This window comes from Mus caroli, chromosome 12 (genome assembly GCF_900094665.2).
Source record: "Mus caroli chromosome 12, CAROLI_EIJ_v1.1, whole genome shotgun sequence".
Lineage (NCBI taxonomy): Eukaryota > Metazoa > Chordata > Mammalia > Rodentia > Muridae > Mus > Mus caroli.
The window spans coordinates 47,927,193-47,945,434 of record NC_034581.1 but is presented as its reverse complement, the minus strand read 5'-3'; the positions used below and the strand labels follow the sequence as shown (position 1 = coordinate 47,945,434).

The window sequence follows — 18,242 nt, the reverse complement described above, 5'->3', positions numbered from 1 at the left end:
GAGAGGGAGAGGGGGAGGGGGAGGGGGAGGGGGAAGGGGAGAGGGAGAGGGAAAACAGACCTGTCTTGGAACAAGGTGAACAATAATAAGACAGGACACCCAACATCCTATTCTGGTCTCAGTGAACACTCCCCCTGCCCCTCATTATCTGTGAGAGTAGCTAAAAACAAAACCCCTGAGGTCATTTATGGGGACCCTGATTCTATTTAAATTTGGTGGATACCTTTAAGACATAGTTTCTAATAAAGTGAATTTTTAACTATAAATTCTAGTGCAGAGATGATTCTGGAAAACAATATTCAAAAAACACCATCATCACTCTTCTTTACCCCTGCACCCTTCCTCCCTCCTGGCAAAAAAAGTTTATGCTTACTTGCTGCTTCCAATAGCTCTGGGTGGAGTGAATATGGAATCAAAGGATCAGGCAGGTCAGCAAAGAAAGCTTTGAGAGCTCCTGCTACAGCATTTACTGTCACTTCCATTGATGCTAGATTGATATTATGATCTAAAAGACAAAACTCAAAACTTAATTGAGAGAATGAAATTTTAACTTATTACTGGTTAATGATAAACTGAAAGGATACTTTTCTGCCAAAAGACATTTCTCATTAGTTACCTTTCCCTTCAGGCCAGGAAACACACAGATCAGGAAGAAACATGCCCATGCAGAAAGCATTTTATCAACAAACTCTGTAGCTTAACACACCAGCATACAGTGTATTAAAGAATTTTAATAACTCTTTCCTAATTTGTTTATATACAGACTTATTAAGAGACCATAAAAAATAGACTAACAGTAAGATTATATATCTCAATTCTAATTTGGACCTTTAAACTCTACTTTGTAATGTTTTAAATAAATAGGTTAAATAATTATCAGTAAAGGGCTGATTTAAAGAACAAGAAAGGAACATGCTGAAAGTGTACCATAAGGTTTGACATTAACAAGTAATTTAAGTGTAAAAATATAGATCAGAAAAAAAATTATCCCCATGACTTATAGACAATCATTACTTGTAATTTTTAGGATACTTCATTTGAGTTTTGTTTTTTTGCCTTTTTAATGATCACTTAAAGAAAACATGACCGATTTACACATCTTCCTGGTCAAGCATCATCTCATCAGCCTTGTATTTATTCTTTCATCTCCATTGTGTGATGAAAAAACTGAGATCTAGAAAGATGAACCTGCCTGAGGCAGGCAGTAAGCGGCAAGATGAAGAAATAAAACCACTAAATTGAATTCAAGAGCCCCAAGTATTACTCTGCTCTTTTCACTCAAAGGGGAATTGTACCAACTGGACATTATAAAATACAGTTTGTCTAATATTTCTTAAAAATAGAGAGTATTTTTGGCAACATAGCATACTTTTTTTACACATGTATATACCAGTCAGTAAGTGATGTTTTGCCACTTTAACCTCATCACAATATTCAACATTCATAGACACATGGGTGGTTCCCCTTCTCCCTTTAAAATTATAAATAGTGCAACAAATGCCTTTAGCAAGCTCATGCAAAGCTTTTGGAATGAAAATGCACATTCTTTGAGGTAGAATTTCCTAAACAAAGGAATTTGAATTTTAACATTCACAAACTACCTCTCAAAATGTACCCACAACAGGTATACAAAATTTATTTGCCTACATTACCAACATTCTTAATCACTAATAATAAATGTAATCTTAAAATAAAAATTTGTCAATGTTAGGGGCTGAGTATATTTTCAAATATATACTAATAGTTTAATTTGTATGTAAGTCCATACTTTCTTGAAGATTTTGTTTTTATATGCTCATGGAGAATTTCTACATTTTTAATAGCCTTAATTGATATTCATTTATGTTTCCTAGGTTCCTTACCAAATTTAAGCCTTTTCCAGTCAAAGACTACAAAAATATTCACTTACTTACCCCTAATAATTTTCATTTTTTTAGTTTATCTTTGATCACACATGGAGTTCCTTACTAGTCGGGGACTCACTTATGAATTTGCTCTTAAAGATTAGTTGTCTGTTACATTAAAAAAGCACTTTTATATAGTATTGCTTTTTTATACAACAGTTACAAATGCAACACATGTAAATTTACTGCCTTTCTAATTCTGGCACTGTCTTTAAAGATTCTGTTATTGTTTTAAGGTAGCTTATTGGATTAAAAATATAAAGTAGGGCAAAAAACAGTACACAAACCATATTATATAATAGCTAGACCATATATTATATCATAGCTTACCTCAAAATATTTGCTTTACCTGAATCCCTGTAGTCTTAGCATAATGAAAAAGATTCATATTTCTAAACAAGACCTATAAATTTATTACTTATAACAGACTGTTTTAATTCCAAGTATCCTCTTTTCAATAAGTTCTTTCTTGTCTTCTAGCCTTCCCACATCAAAATATAATACTTTTCTTACCCAATTGTTTCAATTGTCTCAAATCATTTATTCTAAATGTATTTTAAGTTTGATATTTCCCACTTTCTCTTATAATTGCCTAAAATATCAACCTACCTAAAAAGACTAAAAGAATCAACATTTTTCCCTCTCCCTCCCTTTTTAAAATACAATATTTCACCATGCAGCCTTAGTTGTCATGCAACTCACAGAGATCCTCCTGCCTCTGTCTCCTCAGTGCTGGGATTAAAGTTATGCACCAACCATGGCAGGCTCAGTACTTTCTTGTTAGTGCTAAGACAGACCTTTCCCAGTCTTTTTATACTTCTTATTGTGGCAATTATTATATATTTAATATTTCTAATCACATTTTTAAATGCTTTCCACTCCATATCCATTTCTGTTAAGTTTTAAATAAAAACAACTTTCCTACTGTAAAATTCTAACACAGAAAACTGTAAGACAATAATTTTATTTTGCAATTATATTACCTTGATCAAACTGCTTTTGAATGTTGTCTTGATCAGTTTTATTTCCACTAACACGGTATAGTCCTTCAGTACATAATCCTAAGAAATTAAAACATATTTTATAAAACATATATCTGTACAAAAGAATATGCTTACTTTAAATCTTTAGCAACCAGTCAAAATGTGACTACAGGTTATAGAAATATTAGAAAATTGATGTCTAGTATCATTCCTGGAGTAGTATGTGTCAGGGCCTTTGCACAGAACAACATATTATTTTTCTATATGTCTGGTTAAAAGTATTTCATGCTTTACAAAGTATTATACTGGGAAAAATTTTCAACTCTCAGAAATCTGTGAAGATAAGGTCAACAAAAATTTACTGTCAGAAAAATTATGAGGACAAGGTCACAGTTATAAAAACGACGAGTTACTATTGATACAGCCAACATGAATTAGTCTCATAAATACTCAGGTTATGTGAAAGCAGCTGGATTATGTCTGATGTGGTGGTTCATGTCTATAATCATAGCCCTTGGGAAACTGAGGCAGTAAGATCATGGTTAAGGCCAATCTGGATTCAATAGCAAAAGCCTGTCTCAAAAAATAAGTAAAAATAAAAAAATGAAGAAAACCAGAAACAAAAGAATATATTTAACTTATATGACATCCTAAAGCAAGGAATTCTTACCTAAAATACAGGTAAACATTTGTCAAAAGCAACTGACTCTGGTGGCTAGAAAATCGGGAAAAGTCAAAAAAGGTGATGAAGATGGTTTTAGATCGTGACAGGTATATGCATTTGCCAAAATTGTATATACAAATATACTTGTAAAATCAGTGTGCCCCTTCCTATGTAACTCATGTCCTTTAAACCTAAAAGAACTATAAGCAAATACTTAACACTCTACAATTAGGGGCTGGGGAGATAGCTCAGTGGATAGTGTACTTGCCATGCAATACTGAGGACCAGAGTTCCAATCCCCAGAAGCATGTGGGTGTGGCAGCCACCTATAAGCTACCATCCTAGAGGTAGAACTGGGATTTCTAGAGCATGCTGGTGAGCTAGATTAGATAGAATTGGCAAGGTCTAGGTTTAGTGAAAGACCCTACTTAGAAGAGAGAGATTGAGGAGGACACTAGATATTAACTTTGGGACCCTACATCCAACACAACACACAGTGAGCTGTAGAACATATGAATGAACAGGAACACACACACCCACATCCCAAACTCATCCACAACCAGATGAGATTAGCATCAATCACTTGGGTAGGGTAGTTGAACATAAGAGAACTAGTTTCCCTAATGACGTTTCCCCCACACGTGGATTTAGTGTTAGTGTTTGCCACCATTTTCTACTCTGCAATTCTTGACTAAGTGCCTTCTGATACTGAACCAGTCTCATATAGCAGTTAAACTAATGCCTTATAAAAAACCCAAACAAAAACTCTTATACTAACCTCCTCCTGATAGAAATATGAAACCGGTAAGTAAGAAAAGAAGAAGAAAAAACCCAGGCCTAGATTCAAGTATGTTAATACTATAAATGATAGTATCTCTAAAGAACACACTGTCATTTAGTGCTAAGGATTTAATAGCTAATTCTTTTTTGAGAGCTAGTGCCAGTAAATTTTTTCCAACTCCTTTTATTTGCATTACAAACATAAACACTTACCAAATGAATATCACAATTTCTCTAGATCATTACACCAATCAAAATACCACTTCCTCACTGACACTTTCCTTGTTATTTCCACTTGGAATCAACTTCTTTAGACTTCCCAGAGCACTTTAAAACTGTAACTACCACCACTAAGTACTTCCTTTATACATTATAGTACAGGAGAACAGTCCTGTATTCAGCTGTAAATGTTAACAGTATTAGCAATGTCCTGTCATCCAAGGTGCTTTAACAGCATGTAGTGTTTTTTTCTGGGGAGACACTGCATTTCAGGGACTACTTGGGAATGCCTAGAAATATTTTTAGATGTGATAACTGGAGAAAGGAATATACTAGTTCTTTTATCATTGCTATGACAAAATACCCACTAGAAACAACTTAAGGAAAAATGATTTTTATTTGTGGCTCACTGCTTGAGGGTAAGGTCCATCAAGATAAGTCACATAAGCAGGGACAGGAGGCAGCTGACTACATTACGTCTAATGTCAGGAAGTGAGAGGTGCGTGCGGGCAGGGACAGAACCTAATGCAAAGCTTATCTTCTTTTTACTCAGTCTGGAATCCTCTCTAGTCTATGGAATGGTTTCAATCCAATTTAGGGTAGGTCTTCTTAACTCTATGAATGTAAGAAGTATAGATCCTATGTAAGTATAGATTAAATCAAGTTGACAATATTAACTATCAAGGGGACCTACTGAAATTATAACAAAACATAAAACAACAACAAAAATATATAGTTATGAGAATAGGTTATAAGTATTTCAGCTTTGATTTATAACTTCTTTTTTGTTATGCTAATTATACCACAAATACACCAATTTATCAGATTTAACAGACACAATTTGCAAAGATGTAATTTGTGGCAAAAAAAACCAATAAAGGGGTTTTATTTACTTTTGAAACAGTTAAACTGAATTAAAACATGACCATTAGAAAGTTTAAAATATGCTGCTGGATATAGCGGTAGTAGTGTATACTTTTACTCCAGCACTTGGGAGGCAGAGGCAGGTGACTTGCATAATGAGTTTTTGGACAGCCAGAACTACATGGTGAGACTCTGTCTCTAAAAACACCAAGAAAGTTAAGATGATAATTACAACACCCTAGTAACAACTAAAAAGCTCCTAAACTAAAACTCTCCTTTTCTCTCTTAACAGATTTAAAAAAAAATGCAGACTCTAAGATACAATCACAGGATCAATGGCGCAAATATTTGAATGTAAAGAGATGGAAGGTTTATCAAGACACTAGTGCCTGTGCTATCAGCTACTTAGACGGCTGAGGAAGAAGATTTAAACTCAGGATATTATGATTATACACCAAAACCAATCAGGATTTATCCAAGGATAACAAATTCAACCCACAAAAATCAATTAATGTAATGACAGATTGCAGGGAGAAAAATCTACCCTAGTGTCTTAATTGATACAGAAAAAGAACCTGACAGAATTCAGCACTTTCTATGATAAAGTATCAATAAAAAATGTATGACTAACATCTAAGAATTTTAGAATATAATCAACAGAGCAAGCTTGACTTCTGGAGCATAAAGCTTAAACACTAATAGACATAGACAGTCTACTTAGTGAAATTATAACAGATTCTCCAAATCTGGAGAAATTGATATCCAAAAAGAAGGGGCATGTGGAATCCTAAACAACCAGAGAACCTTGCTCTAATAGTCAATCACAAATACTAAGCAAAGAAATGATAAAGCAAAAACATCAATTCAGAGTCAAACACATCAGAAATTAGCAGCCCTAAAAGTCAAGAAATCCTGAAATAATTCCTTTCTAGCCCCAAAAGAAACAGCTAACAAAGTTGACTTTATCCAGCCAAGCTATTTTTTTAAAGTTGACAAATAAGGACACTTGAAAAAAAAGATAAAGTAACGCATATCAAGAACACCAAGCCAGCACAGCACAAGACACTTAAATATTATAGACGGAGAAGGAAGTCTTGATAATAAGCATGTAAGAAAAATAAATTTCACAAGAGGAATTCATCATATTCAACACTGAGCAAGAGAGCCTTTACTATTCATTGGGAGAAATCATTGACTAATCAATAATCAAACCATATAGAAAAGTAATTCCACCCTCCAAAGTAACAGAAATGAATAAACATCTCTCAAAATAGTAGCCTTATATGTAAATAGTCTCAAGTACCAATTAAAACACAGATACAATCTGACGAGATCAAAAAACTACATCTAACCACTGTCTTTATGAAGTATGATTCACTAGGAAAGGCACCCAAGAATCAGAGGATGGAAAACTACCCAAGAAGTGAGAATTAAAAAGGAGCTGGTTATTTATTCTGTATCTGATAATGAAGACTTTATGCTGAAATTATTCAGAAGAGATAAGAGAACAATTAATCAAGAAAATATTAGTATATATGCAATAAATGGAGTTCCCAATTTTATAATTCAAAGAAACATTAATGACAGACACAAAAGGACAGGTCCTTATACAACAATATGGGTAGTTTCAACAACCTCCATCTCATCCCTAAATAGGCCATTCAAATTAAAAGTCAGAGAAACTCAGTGGTAAAACCATATACACATACAAAATTCCATTTAGCAGATGCAGAATATACTGTTTTTTAAATTTATTTTTTATTAGATATTTCCTTCATTTATATTTCAAATGCTATCCCAAAAGTCCCCTATACCCTCCCCCTGCCCTGCCCCCCTACCCACTTACCCCCACTTCTTGACCCTGGCATTCCCCTGTACTGGGGCATATAAAGTTTGCAAGACCAATGGGCCTCTCTTCCCAGTAATGGCCGACTAGGCCACCTTCTGCTACATATGCAGCTAGAGACACGAGCTCCGGGGGTAGTGGGTAATTCATATTGTTCCTCCTATAGGGCTGCAGACCCCTTCAGCTCCTTGGGTACTTTCTCTAGCTCCTCCATTGGGGGCCCTGTGTTCCATCCTATAGATGACTGTGAGCATCCACTTCTGTATTTGTCAGGCACTGGCATAGCCTCACAGGAGACAGCTGTATTAGGGTCCTGTCAGCAAAATCTTGCTGGTATACTGTTTTTGTTTTTTTTAATAGGCCATGGAAACTTCTTTAAATTAGACAACATTCTAGAGCACAAATCAAGTCTTACTAAAGACAAAACAATCTAAAATCTTCTATCTTATCCAAACATAAGGCAAGAGAATTAGTAATCACAGCAAGAAAAACTTCAGAAACCACATAAATAAAGAGACTGAACAATAACACCCAAAAGACCACTGAGTAATTGGCAAAGGTGGGAGGTGGGAGGGGTGTGTGTGGACTAAAAAATGTCCTAAACAAATTAAAATGAAAGCATCACTTAGCCAGAACATTGGGGATATAACTAAGGAAGTTCTGAGAAGTATGTTTAAAGCTATGAGTACTTAAACACCCATAAACATCTTGTGGTGGTTTGAGTGAAAAATGTTCCTTATAGTCTTAGACATCTGAACATTTGGCCCTTGATTGGTGGCACCAGTGTGTTTAGCCTAGCAGGAAGTACACCACTAGAAGACAGCTTTTAGATCTAAAGCTTTGCACCACCACTTCCAGTTCACTCTCCCCCCACCCTCTTTGTGCATGTGTCTTAAGACTTAAGCTCTTGGCTTCCTATGTGAGTAGACTTCCTGCTGCTTGCTGCCATGCCTCCCCAGTAAGATGGAACCTCTGAAACATGAAGCCAAAATAAACTCTTCTCTAAGTCATAAGCCATTTTAGGTCACATGTTTGTGCTGGATAGTTTTATTTCAACTTGATAAAAGCTAGAGTTGATTGAGAAGAGGGAACTCCAACTGAAAAAAATGCCCCTACCAGACTGGCCTGTGGTGCATTTTCTTAATTAGTGACTGATATGGAGGTTCCAAGGTCACTGGTTCACTGTGCTAGCCCTGAGTAGGTAGTTCTACTGTGTATAAGCACTCTTGGGAGCAAATTGAGAAGGGACATTCCTCCATAGCCTTTTTCAGTTCCTGCCCCCAGGTTCCTGCTTTGAGTTCCCTCAGTGTGTGACTCAAAAGTTGGAAGATGAAATAAACTTTTTTCTCCCAAAATGGCTTTTTGGTAGTGGTATTTTAACACAGCAATAGAAAATCTAAGACAGTTTTATCACAGCTGCAGCAGACTAATACTAATCATAATTAGATAACCTAATAATGAATCCCAAGACCTTAACAAACAGAAGAACCCCCCGCCCCCAGCACAGACAATTCAAATTCAGAGCCAGCAGATGACAAGGAAATCACAAAGATCAAAGCATCACAGTATCTGATTTCAAATTATGCTACAGACTCACAGTACTAAAAACAACACAGTACTGGCACAAAAAATAAACTCAAAGTTACAAAGACCTAATTTTTCATAAAGTTCTCAGGAAAAAATATGCAGAGGAAGGGAGACACCTCATACAAACCAAAAAAAAATCTTTGCCAGAAGTCATGTTAATATAAACAAATGAATAAAGGAAGGATGGAAAACAGGTAGACACATGGATGGTTGGTCTAGAGAAGTAGCTCAGTGGTTAAGAGCATGGACTGCTCTTGTAGAACACTCAAGTTCAGTTTCCAGGACCCTTATGGGGCAGCCTACAACCACCTGTAACTCTAGCTTCAGGGGATCAAACACTTTCCTCTGCATTCTGTGGGTACTTGTACTCGTAGAGTCATAAAACCACAAAGAGACACAAAATTTAAAAATAAAAGTAATCTCAAAAGGAAGCCTGGAACAACAGGACATGCTTGTAATCTCAGTGTTTGGGAGCGGAGACCCGAGGATCCTTGGAGGCTGATGACCAGTCAGTAGAGCTCCAACAGCAAGCTCCAGGTTCCGTGAGCAAGGCCCTGTCTCAAACAGCAGAAGCAGGGGAAGGAGGGATGAGATAGGACAGGGGGTTTCTGGAGGGGAAACCGGGAAAGGGCATAACATTTGAAATGTAATAAGAAAATATCCAATAAAAGAAAAAAAAGGTAAGGCAGAAGAAAACCACTCCTTACACACACACACACACACAAAGAATAACACAAAATAAACACAAAACCTAAATTATCTAATCAATTAATGAGATAGTAAACAAATTTGAAACACAGATGTCCAAAAGTAAGTGTACAACATCTTAAATTACCAGAAAAATACAAATTAAACTGCTCTGAGAATCTATCTTAACCTAACCAGAATGCCTTTTTATCAGAAAAGAAACTACAGGCTGAATATGTTGTTCAGTTGGTAGACTGTCTGCCTATCGTGCATGCACAAAACCCTGGATTTGATTCCTTAGCACTACATAAGTAGGGTAGGGTGGCACACATATAATCCCAGTACTCAGGGGTACATGCAAGAGGATCACAAGTTCAGTGTCATCTTCAGTTACAGAGTGAGTTTGAGGCCAGCCTTGATCCAGGCTCTCCCTTATTGTCTAAGATATAGGGAGTTTAGAGATACTGTTGCAGAAAATCTGAGTTGAGACTTCAGCACCCAGGCTGGATGGCTGACATGTGGGTGTAGAGAAAAGGAGCCCTATATACTGCTGGTGAGAATGCAACTTGTAGAGTAGCCACTATGGAAACCAGCATGAAGGTTTTTCAGAAAACTAAATATGACGTATCTATACTACTCTTGCTTATACACTCAAAAGGTTACTAACACTCCACAGAAATACCACACATCCCTGATTACTGCTCCGCAACTTATAAGAGCAAGGAAATGGAACCAGCTTAGACATCTCTAATTAGATGAACAAAACCAGAAACTGTGGTACATACATAGACACAAGGGTATTCAGTCATAAAAATGAAATTTACAGGGAATTGGAATGACATAATATTCTGACTCAGAAAACATTTTTTCTTGTCTGTTCAACATCAAGACTGAAAATTACATAAGCATATATAGAGTAAAAAGAAAGCATCAAGTACTAGCCTATAGAATTTCAGTACTATGTGCAAACACATTTTTTTGTTTTGTTTTTGATTTTTTTAGACATGGTCTCACTATGTAGCCTTGATTGGCTTGAACTCATTATGTAGACCAGGCTGGCCTCAAACTTACCTGCTTTGCCTTCCCAAGTGCCAGAATCACACTTGGGCCCCATACATAATATTTTAAGAGTCAGAATAAAGAAACAACTAGATAAGGAATAATATAAATGTGACATAATAGATTTTAATATAATATACAAAAACTGATATAAGACAAAAGTTGCTAAAAACATTTCCTACTAACAGTATGAGCACAATGGAGAAAAATCAGATTAAGAGAGGGGCAAGAAAGGAAAGGGGGTTGGGAAATGAGGTAAAATTGCTCAAGTATGTGCTGTCCATGTATGAAAATGGCCTTATGTAACCCAGCATTTTCTTTTTAAGTATGATTAAAAAGATACTTCAACTTGGACAACCGGGAAAATCAAACTGCTAGTGTTACAAACAAGCAAAATCAGAAGGTGTTTTAGGGGAAGATGGATGAATTACACCTTGATTTTTGTCAAGTACAAGTCATCTCATTTTAACTAGAAAAGTTCAATAGGCAGTTCGGAATATATTTACATATTAAAGTACAAAAAGAAAGATCTGGAAGTGAATCCTATAAATGGGATGGTCCTGGCCCAAACGCAAATATCAACCACATATGCATAAATGGCATCATAAATTAATGAGTATAAATTACTGAAGCTATGAGAATGTACTTTATTAAAGGCATAAGAAATAAAGAAATGTGTAAAAATGCTTTTACTTAAAACAGGATTCTTTTTTTTTTTTTTTTTTTAATTTATTATATATAAGTACACTGTAGCTGTCTTCAGACACTCCAGAAGAGGGCGCCAGATCTCGTTNTTGTGAGCCACCATGTGGTTGCTGGGATTTGAACTCTGGACCTTTGGAAGAGCAGTCGGGTGCTCTTACCCACTGAGCCATCTCACCAGCCCAAAACAGGATTCTTAATAAAATGCCTATTAATGTGTCATGTAAAAAATTCATGTGATACAAGATATAAAATATATATTCCTGGATGTTACACAGTATATAGACCAAGGCTAGCTATGAAACTTCACAATGAAATTTCTCTTATACTAAAAGCTGATAGTGACGAAGTTAATATTAATTAATTCTTAGCAGTAGTATGTGACATTTCTGGGGAGGAAAAAAAACTGTTACATGAGTAAGACACAAAGGCACTGCTTTCCCAGTTTATCAAATACAAGTCTCTCCTTTTAATGCCACAGGGCCTAGAGTGCATGCATTTTTTTTTTTTAACTTTACTGAACTAAAATGTGTCCCTACTTTTTGAAAATATTTTGAAAGCCACTTTAACTGATGCCCATTAAAAGTAACAATAGCTTTCCAACACTTGTTATTTCCATTACATACAATAATTAAAAAAATTCACAAAGCATATATTATATATATCAATTTCATTTCATCTTAAAAACAAAACAACCTGTGGCCAGGAGCTCCACAACTTGTGGTGGTGGAAGTCTTGGACCCAAGAGAAGAGATCTGTGTCTCTCTCAACTTTGGTGAGAGAGGCTTCTTTATGCATCCCATACTTGTTAATACAGACACTCATAGCTGGTCAAATGCTGAGTACAAACTGAGTGCTCGTCTATACCAACCTCCCTTACTTAAGGCTCAGAGAACATCACAGTAGAAGAGGAAGAAAGAATTTAAGAGCCAGTAGATGGGGAGAAGCTGGGTGTGGAGGTGTGAAAAGCTGACTCCTGGACATGGTTGCTGAATACATCAACTCACCGTTGATGAAGTTACTGCATATGAACAAGACAATCAAAATTCCAGTATGAAGGAAAGTGTGTGAGTGTCTCCAAAGTCCCATACCCAGCTGCATAGCTACTGGCAAGTGAGAGGAAAGTCTCTCTGATTTGGGGATTTGCTCTGGTTGGCTATCCATGTCCCAGCATTTGGCTCCAACACCCACATCAATATGGGAAGCATCAATAAGTACTAACTGGACTCTTAGGTAGTTATTTAATAACAATAAAAATAATCACAAAAAGTTGGAAGACAGGGCAGGGGTCACTAATGGGAGTTGGGAGGGAGGTAATGGAGGATGGATATGATCAAAATATACTGTACAAAAATAAGTGAAATTTTTAAAGAATTTAAATATTTTTAAAAATAACAAGATATAATTAACACAGTAAAATAAATGTCTTAGTTACATGGTGACCATGCTAGAATCACTAGTTTGCTCTATTTAATGGATAAAAGATAACCTCTTGAAATGCCTTCAAATGATACAGGTGGATGGTTTCTCCTCTCTGCAAGGTCCAGATAGCAATTTATATACATTTGACATAAAAGAGCAACTACCAAAAATACTGAGTATTTAAAGAATAACGCTCAGAATTAGGAGGCTACTAAAATAAATTGTCACTATATTAGAATGTGATAGGATAAACCATAAAAAGCAACTCCAAAGATCAGTGTCCTGTCACGTTAAAAACTGTTTATGTATGACAAATACTACAGAAGAGTAAGTTCACTTTTCCTTTTTGAAAAAGTTATGTCTGTCTACATATACATTATATAGTAGATAACATACAGAAAACTTATATGTTATAAAATCACCGGTGATTTTTAGCCTATTCTTCATGGATTAATTGGCATTTTCAATTGTTATTTTTCCTAGAAACTTCTAGTTATCAAAATCACTTGTAAACAGTTAAAAGTTATGTAAACTAAAATCTTAAGACAAGTGACTTAAGCTCTTGGGTTTCTTCCACTATAAAATCAATGTAATTTTACACATACTTTGATTAATTTCATATCACAATAAAGGTTTATGCAAACAGTACGCATTAAGCAAAACTGACTCTATTAATAATTTCAGGGGAGGTTAAAAAGGATAAAGTGTTTCATCGGGCTTGGGAAAAGGAATATAATACTCCTTTTCCTGTAGACATTTTGTCACTAAAACCAAAATTACTGCCAGACTCAGTGGCACACACTTAAATCCCTGAATTTGGGAGATGGAGTTTTTTTTAATTTGAGGCTTATCTGGGCTACAAAGTTGAGTTCTAGGACAGCCAGGGATACATAGTGAAATCCTGCCTCAAGCAATAATTAAGACTGTCTCCTCTTTTTATTTGTCTATTTACTTAGTAACATTTTTTTGAGACAAGTGTCTCACTATATAGCCCTTGGCTGGCCTGGAACTCACTATGAGGATCAGGCTAGCCTCAAATTTATAGAGGTGAACATGCCACTGCTTCCCTGCTGCTAGGATTAGAGGTTTATGCTACTATGCCTGGCCTTCTTTAATTTGTGTGTGTGGGGGGGTGGGGGGGTTGGGGTGGAGGTGGTGGTGGTTTGGAATCAATAATTCCAATTCTAGTTTAGAAAAGTCTTTTTAAAAAAGATTTTTAATTTAAATTATATAGTATGCATGTGTGACTGTATAGTGGTATGTGCACATATATAAAGGTGCCTGTAGAGGCAAGAAGGAGCTAACATGAGTCTTAGGAAATGAACTTGGATCCCCTACATGAGCATCACGTGCTCTTAATGAGATATCACTCCAGCTCCCCAAACAAAGAAATTTAAAAAATAAAAATCTGTGTACAATATCACAAGGGTAAAGATTTGGTTACTGTTGTTACTAACATAAAAATAAGATAGTCCAAAGCTAGAAAAACATTTGTTGCTGGACAAAAGTATAGAAATAATCTGGAAGCCGGGCAGTGGTGGCGCACACCTTTATTCCCAGCACTTGGGAGGCAGAGGCAGGTGGATTTCTGAGTTCGAGGCCAGCCTGGTCTACAGAGTGAGTTCTAGGACAGCCAGGGCTATACAGAGAAAGTCTGTAAACAAACAAACAAACAAATCTGATAAACACACAAAACAAAACAAAAAAACAATAAGACACTTTGAGGGCTAATTTACAATTCCTTTGTGCTAGGAAAGAAATAACCACATTGTTTTTAGTGGTTTACTCCTTTTTCTTTTTTTTTTTTCTTTTTTTGGTTTTTCGAGACAGGGTTTCTCTGTGTAGCCCTGGCTGTCATGGAACTCACTCTGTAGACCAGGCTGGCCTCAAACTCAGAAATCTACCTGCCTCTGCCTCTCCAGTGCTGGGATTAAAGGTGTGCGCCACCACTGCCCATACTCCTTTCTTTTTTAATTCAACTAATTTATTTTTTAACCGGTGTTCTGCTTACATGTATTTCTGCGTATCATAGGCATGCCTGGTATCCTCAGAGACCAAAATATAGGGACTAGAATTACAGACATGAGATGCCATTTAGGTGCTGGGAATTGAACTTGGTCTTCTAGAAGAGTAGCCAGTGCTCATAACTGCTGAATCACCCTTTTAGCCAGTCTGGTCTACAAAAGTGAGTTCCAGGACAGCCAGGGCTACACAGAGAAACTCTGTCTCGAAAAAACAAACAAACAAACAAACAAAAAAAAAAAAGAAAAGAAAAGAAAAATAATAGTGATAATTAAGACACAAAAGCATACAGAACACAAGTGTTAGTTAGCAATGATGTAAACAGTGCTGACCTTTAATACGTTGTTGGTAAGATGTAGAACAGTATTCACTATGGAAAATAGTCTGACAGTACCATAAAAAAATTAGTTACTAAATGAAGCAGCAATTCCATCCTTCTAGGAACATACTGAAATAGTACAAAACTCTTGAACAAATCCTTCTGTATAAATGTTTATAGTACAACCATTCACTATCGCCAAAAGGTAGAAGCATCCTGAATGTGTCTATCAAATAATAAAGGAGACAAAATCTGGTGATCTCATTGATACATGCTACAACACAGGTGAATCGCAAAAAAAAGTTAAGACAAAGAAATTAGATGAAATCTTCATATTATAAGCCTAAACTTTAATTATGATTCCTTATTTTCTTCTCTAGTTTTATAGTCTTTTGTATAGTCTGTCAACATTTTGAACTTTTCTTCTTACTCTAAAGGTTGATCTTGAGTCTAACATAAAGTTTACATTAATATTTATATACTGACAATTACCAAAATAGCATCTAAAAACCAAAACACTTTCCTAAGCTCTGTACCACATATCCAACAGAATCTTGACCTTCTACTTGGATATTCCACAGGTACATAGATGCAGCAAACCAACAGTTTAATGCTTCACTGTGATTCTAATTGCATTAATATGGATATTACCATGAAGGATTACCTGCATGAAAATTGACCTCCCACAGCAAACAATTAAAAAGTGGGGGGAAAAACTCAACATTTTAAAAACAAGCACTAAATCTCCCAGCTCAAAACTGTTTATTTATAGGAAAAAGCAAGTGAGATAAACTATCTGAATGTCCCAGTTTAGTGCCTGGATAGTCTTCAGACAACAGTGAAAGGAGGTGTAAACCTAAGAGCTGCGACAATCTAGCAGATACAGATAAGAGATCAGAAAGACTGATGTCTAATCTGTGGGGCACAGCACCAGAAGTGGAGACACACAGTCAAGAGCCGCATACATGTATGGAAAATTCTCTACAAACTAGTAGAATATTCCACATGTATGACAATTTCCTGTAGCTAGAAATTGAAAGTTTTCTGAAAGTATCTTTTAATACATAGTGAGTTGAGTGAAATCTCCTTGCTATAATAAATAATTCCTACTATGTATCAGACTAAACAATAATCTGGATCTTTAATATTTTAGCAAATTTAATCCAGCAATATATAAAAAGTATAAAAAATTAAGAACCAGTGGTATCTACTTCAGGAAGTCAAGGTTAGTTTACTTGAAAACCAACCAATATAATTTACTACTTGAAACTGAGTAAAAAAGTTATGATCATCTCTAAAGATGCAGAAAAACACTGTCATAAAATTAACATCCAGCCAGACTGAAGGCTTTTCATCAAAACTGAATTCTGCAGAGATATGTCATCTCCTTCATATAGAACATCCTCATTTTACATGGCCCTGGAGCAAGTCTCTCCACTTATCTTAAAGAAATGAAACAGCATATGGAAACTTGGAGTCACATGTGGATGGAGGATAAGAAGAATCTAGTTATAGTCTCTTCCTTGCTAGTGAACCGACCCAAAGTAACTACAACAGTTCAAGGTCAGACTAGGATACATGGAATTCCTTTCCCAAATAAAACAACAAACAAATATGTCATATTCACAAGGCCTAAATATTTTACTACAGAAAATGAGAAGTCATTAACTCCAAAGCAGACAGATAAGATTAGATAAATCTTTGCATTTGTTTTTCCTGTCTTAAAGTCAAGTAAGAAATTTGTTTAAAACTCACTTAAGTGCTTGGTGAAGGAAAGATTAAATGCAGATCAAATATAGACTCTGTATTAACTATTTTATATATATATGATATTATGATGTTGGAAAATAACAGTATTTGCCATATTGTACCCCTTACTAAATCTGTGTGTCACCATTCCTCATCACACACAGACAGACTAGTAGTATGTACAGAGGAGTAAGCTGATAACTTGTCTAAAGGGTAAGGCATCCATAAGCAAAACTGAGCACAATTATTTAGATAAGACAAAAACACAAAATAAAACAAAACAACAGCAACCACAAAACCCAATGCTTATACATATCCAAAAGTGTTACAAGTAAATAAGGCTAAAACTGATATAGCTTATGTTTTTAAACTTTTTATAATTATAGTTCATCCAATCACTCAGGCTCATGGTTAACTCGAGTTCATTTAAAATATGCTCAATAGCCAGGCATCTTGGTAAATAAATGCATTTAACCCCAGAATTCAGGAGGTATGTAGAAACAGGAAGATCTCTGTGAGTTTAAGGACAGACTGGTTTATACAAAAAGTTTTGTAACTACAAAGTGAGACTCTGTCTCAAAAACAATAAATAAAATACAGCCAAGTATAACTTTTCCAATCTATTCCAACTCTTTCTAGCTCAACTTTCAGTTTTTTCAGTTTTAATGTTTATTATATTGCAACAAAACACAAATGCATACTTGTTTTTAAAACTGTGAGGTATCTATACATACCTTATAAACATAATTTAACCATATAAAATGACATCAAGCAATACTGCTGAATAAGTAGTAACACCACACAGAATGAACTGCCATTTATAAATGTATAATTATGGCTTTAACTTTCATAGAAAATTACCCACGTGAGGAATAAGTAACATAAACAGTATCAGGTTTAATTTTAATAAGATATTTTAATTACTGACTCAAATCAGTAGCAATCTCTTAATATGAAGTTATTATAAATTTTAGAATTAGGTAAGTTTAACACTTTAGCTTTCAGCATAGTTATTTATTATGTTCAAGAAAAGATCTTCAAAATCACTATTGAGTAACAATGAAAAGTTCAAGTATGGGATAGCTACCTTCAGAGTGACTAAGATGACACTAACTAATGGGAACATGAAGGCTCAAATACAGTTTTAACATATCACATTTAACAAAATATTATTGTAGCAAAAATGAAAATATAAATCAAATCTCATGTATTTATTCTTCTAGCCTACCTGTGTCTTCAATAAATTCCACACATTTTTCAACAAATAGTGGTATAGGCTTCTCAGCTGTAACCAGATCCTGGAGGGGCATCCCAAAGTAATTACTTTCCCAATTTCTACGTGTTGGTGGGTTGAAGGTCTTAGTTTTCTTTTTCTGCTACAAGAAAACATATTCAAATTAAAACTATTAATGTTTATCTTCTCCAGATTATTACC

General features: G+C 35.3%; 1 protein-coding gene across 4 annotated transcripts in view; it reads right to left on the bottom strand.

Annotated features, from left to right (window-relative positions):
* The window catches only part of Arhgap5 (Rho GTPase activating protein 5), a 66,454-nt gene that overhangs the window by 9,257 nt on the left and 38,955 nt on the right, over positions 1-18,242 (bottom strand). For 3 of the 4 annotated variants that reach the window (XM_029484965.1, XM_021178861.2, XM_021178860.2), the window contains exons 3-5: positions 18,036-18,183; positions 2,888-2,965; positions 374-505 (exon numbers count right to left, since the gene is read on the bottom strand). In XM_029484965.1, coding sequence (XP_029340825.1) covers positions 374-505; positions 2,888-2,965; positions 18,036-18,183 — 358 coding nt within the window. The remainder of the gene's footprint in view (positions 1-373; positions 506-2,887; positions 2,966-18,035; positions 18,184-18,242) is intronic. The other variant, XM_021178862.2, reaches the window with a different exon arrangement.